At 44.5% G+C, this 5864-nt stretch overlaps 1 protein-coding gene across 1 annotated transcript in view; it reads right to left on the bottom strand.

Moving 5' to 3' along the window:
* Positions 1 to 5368, bottom strand: part of LOC109918567 (C-type lectin domain family 18 member A-like) — a 38013-nt gene extending 32645 nt beyond the window's left edge. The window contains exons 1-2 of the mRNA XM_020518494.2: positions 5118 to 5368; positions 4552 to 4643 (exon numbers count right to left, since the gene is read on the bottom strand). Of these exons, the coding sequence (XP_020374083.1) occupies positions 4552 to 4643; positions 5118 to 5238 (213 nt within the window). The 5' untranslated portion in view covers positions 5239 to 5368. The remainder of the gene's footprint in view (positions 1 to 4551; positions 4644 to 5117) is intronic.
* Positions 5369 to 5864: the final 496 nt, after the last annotated feature.

The raw sequence follows: 5864 nt of genomic DNA, 5'->3' as shown, positions 1-5864 counted from the left end.
GTCCTCTATTACCCTCTGTGTACCTCACCGACTGTCCTCTATTACCCCATGCACCTCACTGACTGCCCTGTAATGACAATGCGACAATGCCCTCAGCACCCAGCTGATATCATGCAGGTGTTTGGCACAGAAAAATGTCCCTTCGGCCCATCAAAAACATTGGTCAAAAACAACCACCTAACTATTCTAATTCCACTTTCCAGCTTGTGGCCCATAGTCTTGTAAAGCTTGGCATCACAAATAACAAAGAGTCATAGAGACGTAGAGATATACAGCACGGAAACAGACTCTTCATCCATGCCGAGCAAGTATCCTATATAAATCTAGTCCCATTTGCCAGCATTTGGCCTATGTTCCTCTAAACCCTTCCTATTCAAGTACCCACCCAGATGTCTTTTAATTATTTTAATCGTACCAGCCTCCACCATCTTCTGAATACTTCTGAAATATTGTGAGGGTTTCTGCCTCTATCACACTTACAGGCAGTGAGTTCCAGACTCCCAACACCCTCTGAGTGAAAAAAAAATTCCTCACATCCCCTTTAACCCTCCTGCTTCTTACCTTAAATCTATGTCCCCGGTCGTTGATCCATCCAACAAAGGAAAGGATTCCTTCCTGTCTATCCTGTCCAAGCCCTCATCATTTTATACATTGTAATTATGTCTTCCCTCAATCTCCTCTGCTCCAAGGAAAAAAAAACCAGTCTGTCCAAACTCTCTTCATAACTAAAACTCTCCAGTCCAAGCAAAATCCTAACAGATCAACTCTGCACACTCTCCGGTGTTATCACATCCCTCCTATCACATGGATTCCAGAACTGCACATAATACTCTCGCTGTGGCCTCACCAGCATTTTATACAGTTCCAGCATAACCTCCTTGCTCTTAATCTCTATGCCTCGGCTGATAAAGGCAAGTATTTGTTACTTTAAAGGACCAGTGGTCATTCATGTCAAGGTCCCTCTGTTCTTTGGTGCTTCCCAGGGTCCTACCGTTCATCATGCATTCCCTTATCTTATTTGTCCTGCCCAAGTGCATCACCTCACATTTATCCAGATTGAGTTCTATTTACCACTGATCAGCCCTCTATATCCCCTTGTAATCTCAGGCTTTCCTCCTCACGGTTTACTATCCCACCAATTTCCATATCATCCATGAATGTACTGATTAACCTTCTTAGTTCAAGTTTAAACCGTTCATATACCCCAAACAGCAAGGGCCTCAACACTCATCCCTGTGGAACCCCACTGAACACAGGCTTCCAGTCATGAAAATATCCCTCGACTGTCCTCTGCTTCCCACCACTCAGCCAACTCTGGATCCAATTTGCCAATTTCCTTGGATCCCATGAGTTCTTATCTTTGCTATCAGTCTCCCATGTGGGGACCTTATCAAAAGCCTTCGTAGAATCATAGAATCAATAATCCCTTGCTGAAGTCCAAGTAGACAACGTCGAATGCATTGCCCTTGTCTATACACCTGGTCACTCTTTGAAAATTTCAATTACGTTGGTCAGACATGACCTCCCCTTAACAAAGCCATGCTGACTGTCCTTGATTAATCTCTGCCTCTCCAAATGCAGAGTACTTCTGTTGTTCAGCATTGTTTCCATTAGTTTCCCTACACTGAGGTTTTACTGATTGACCTGCAGTTTCCTAGTTAATCCCTTCTTGCCTACTTGAATAACATGTACTACATTGGTTGTCCTCCAGTCCTCTGGCATCTCTCCTACGGCCAGAGAGAAATTGAACATTATTGCCATTGGCTCTGCTTTTTCCTCCCGTGCCTCAATCAACAGAGTGGGATACATTTCATAAAACCTGGAACATAGAGCAGCATGGGAATGGGCCCTTTGGCCCACGATGTTGTGCTGAACACGATGCCAAATAAAACTAATTCCTTCTGCTTGCCCTTGGTCCATATTGTTCCATTCCTTGCATATTCATGTGCTTATCTAAAAGTCCCTTAAATGCCCTTATCATATCTGCCTCCATCACCACCCATGTGTTCCAGACTCCTACCCCTCTCTGTGTAAAAAAATTGCCCTCACATCTCCTTTGAACTTTTGCCTGCTAAATACATGCCCCCTAGTTATTAAACATTTCAATCTTGGGAAAAAGATTTTGACTGTCAACCTTATCTACGCATCCCATAATTTTACAGACTTCTTTCAAGTCTGTCCTCGGTCTCCGCTGGTCCTGAGAAAACAACCCGAGTTTTTCTGGCCTCTCCTTATAGCTCATACCCTCTTATCCAGGCAGCATCTTGGTAAAGCTTTTCTGCACCCTCTCCAAAGCCTCCACTACTTCCTGTAATGTGGTGACCAGGATTGAACACAATACTCTAAATGTGGCCTAACCAGTCTTATAAAGATGTAACATGACATCATGACTCTTGCACTGAATTCCACAACCAATAAAAGCAAGTATGCTATACGCCTTCTTTACCACTATATCTATTTGCGTGGCCACGTTCAGGGAGCTATGGACTTGAACCCCAAGACCCTTCTGTAGATTAATGCTGTTCAAAGTCCTGCCATTAACTGTATAATTTTCCTTAACATTTGATCTCCTAAAATGCAGCACAGCACCTCACACTTACTCGTATTAAACTCCATCTGCCATTTCTCCACCCATATCTGCAACTGATCTATATCCCACTGAATCCTTTACTATCCACAACTCACTGATCTTTGTGTTGTCTGCAAACTTACTAACCCACCCGTCTACATTTTCATCCAAGTCAATTATATGAATCAGAAACGGCAGAGGTCCCAATATGGATCCCTGCGGAACTCCACTAGTCACGGACCTCCAGCCTGAGAAACACCCTTCCACCCCTACCCTCAATCTTCTACGGGCAAGCCAATTCTGAATTTACACGACCAAGCCACCATGGATCCCATGCATCTTAATCTTCTGGATGAGCGTACCATGTGGGACCTTGTCAAAAGCCTTACTAAAATCCATGTAAACAACATCCACTGTTCGACCCTCATCGATAACCTTTGTCACCTCCTCGAAAAATTCAATCAAGTTAGTAAGGCATGACGTGCCCTGCACAAGGCCATGCTGATTGTTCCTAATTAGGCTGTGCTTTTTCAAATGTGCGTAAATCTTATCCCTAAGAATTCTCGCCAATAGCCTCCCAACCATTGATGTGAGACTCACCACTCTGTAGTTTTCTGGATTATCCCTATTTCCCTTCTTGAACAGCAGAACAACATTAGCTACTTGCTAGTCCTCCGGGACCTTTCCGTTTCATCTGGCTCTGGATATTTATCTACTTTTAAGCATGCCAGACCACTCAGAACCTCCTGACTATCCAAGCTAATTTCTTGAAGTATATCATAGCTCTTCTCCCTGATTTCTATGCCCATATCATCCGTCTTACTAATGAACACTGACACAATGTACACATTTACGTCCTCAGCTCCATGCACTGTGGTCATTAATGGGCTTTACTCTTTCCTCAGTTACTCTTTTACGCTTAAAATACGTGTAGGATCTTTCTTTATTTTACCTGCCATTACCCTTCGTGTTTCCCTTTTTGCTCTCCTAATTTCCTGTTAAGTTTCCTTGCACATTATACTTCTTGTCCTCCTCTAGGGCTCCTGCTGCTTTGATTCTGCGTTATCTACTATAAGCCTCCCCATTTCTCTTTATCCAATCCTCCCTATCCCTTGATATCCAGCAACCACCGGATTGTTGACCCTACCCTTTAACTTTATGGAAACATGTTGGCCCTGTGCTCTCCTAATATTCGTCTTGCATGTATCCCACTCCTCTAACATTAATTCATCTAAAATTATCTGCACCCTGTCCACTCTGGTTAAGTCATGTCTGATCTTATTAAAATCAGTATGCCCCAAGTTTATAAGTTTAATTTCAGGCCCATCCTTGTTCTTTTCCATCAAAATCTTGAATCTAAAAGAGTAATGATGAAAATGCTCCTCCCACTGATACTTCAACCACTTGCTCAACTTCATCACCTAAAATTAAGCTCAGGACCACCCCGCCTTTTCTACAGCCTTCTATATACGGGCTTAAAAAGCTCTCCTGGATTCATTTTAAGAATTCCACTAAACCTTTCACACTATGTCTAGCCCAGTTAATGTTGGTGAATTTGAAATCCCCGACTGTCACTACCCTATTATTTTTACAGTTTTCTGAACCCTGCCTATGTATCTGCTCCTCTATTTTCGTTGGACTTCAGGAGGCCTATAGTACGCTCCCAGCAATGTGATTGCTCCTTATTGGTTTTTAAGTTCTGCCCACATGGCTTCATTTGAGGAGCTCTCTAAGATGTCATCCCTCCTTACTGCTGTAACTGTTCTCCGATCAGTATTGCCACACGTCCTTCTCTTTTATCTCCTTCCCTGTCTCACCTGAAGACCATGTATCCTGAAATATTGAGCTGTCAATCCTGCACCCTCCCTTCTCAACCATGTCTCATTGAGAGCAACGCCAACAAATTGCGGTTGAGTTGAGAGAATTGAAGAAGCTGCATAGAGAGTGCCCATCACAGTTCAGGAAACAAGAAGAGAACTCACCATCTTCTGCATGTTTGCTGCAGGAGGCTGAACTTTGCTCCTGAGACGGTTATGGTGGGCCAGGATGCTGAAGCGTTCTTTGGGCGCCAACTCTGCAAGGAGCAGGTGATAAAAATGTAAAAATGCAAATGCCAGGGCTTAACTTCCAAGATCTCCATGGCAACCACCAAATGTGTTTCAAAGTTCCAATTCTGACCCTGGACACTAACAGGAATAATTCACTAATCGTTGTAAAAAAGAAGAAAACAACCTTTAGTACAACTTCTCCAGTGCAATCTGACCCCTTTGCAAGATCTGATTCTAAAATTAGTTACACTTTTGCACAAGTATGCCTTCAGAGATTGAAGCTGTTCTGCTCAAAAGGAGGTCAGATAGAAGTTGTCTTTGACACCCCTCCCAAAGCTGGCATCCAAACAAAAACTAGTCCCACTTTTAATTCAGTCTATCTTAATTCTGAATAATTGGGGTAACTTTTTTTTTGCTTAAAATCAAGTGCCAGTCGCTCATTCAAAGTACAGGAGAGAGAGAGAGAGGTGGGGAAGAGAGAAGCGACCCGACTCCCCTACCTTTCCGATCCCAGTTGAGGATCCCTTCCCCCGGCGGCGCTACTTGTACCTCGCCTGCAGTAGCTACCAGCAGGTTGGCGAGCAACAGCAGCCGCACTGGGAAGCTCGCCGCTCCTTCCATCTGGTTCGGTAGTCGGTGCACTTGTTGCAGTCTTTCTCTCGCTCACAAACACACACACTGGCTCCTTCTACTGAGGCGGTGTAGCAGGGATTGGATAGTGAAAGAGAGAGAGAGAGAAACAACAGGCAGTCAAGGGGACACAGAGAGAAATCAGCCAGTGCCTGCTGCATGCACACTGCATACAGCAGTGCTCGGTAACCACGTCTAGCACTTGCAGGCTGCAGTGGCTATAATGTTCCCTGCTCCACTCCCCAGTATCGAACATATCCAGGTCAGGGGCAGCGGCACCTTGTCAGATCTCAATGCCTGCCCTTTCAGGTTGAGTTGAACAGCTGCCTGTTCTGCGCACATCAAGCCAGCATTTATTGTCCACCGTTGTGAAGGCGATGGTAGACCAGGTGCAAGTCTGGGTGGCGAAGCTGCTCCCACGCTAAGTAGGGAGTTCTAGGATTTGGAATCAGTGGCAATAATGGATTGGGGATCAGGAAGCAAGGGCACTCATGCCTCCCTGCATTTACAGGCGTCCACAGACCTGCCCCGTGAGTTTTTGGGCAGCAGTTGTAAGCTTTTTGAGATCCTTTTCAACACTCTGCAGAGGTTCTGTCTGCTGAATGAGAACATTTTAA

The sequence above is a fragment of the Rhincodon typus genome, chromosome 8 (genome assembly GCF_021869965.1).
Source record: "Rhincodon typus isolate 14 chromosome 8, sRhiTyp1.1, whole genome shotgun sequence".
In the NCBI taxonomy this organism is placed as follows: domain Eukaryota; kingdom Metazoa; phylum Chordata; class Chondrichthyes; order Orectolobiformes; family Rhincodontidae; genus Rhincodon; species Rhincodon typus.
The sequence above is the reverse complement of the archived record's forward strand: the minus strand, read 5'-3'. Positions and strand labels throughout refer to the sequence as shown.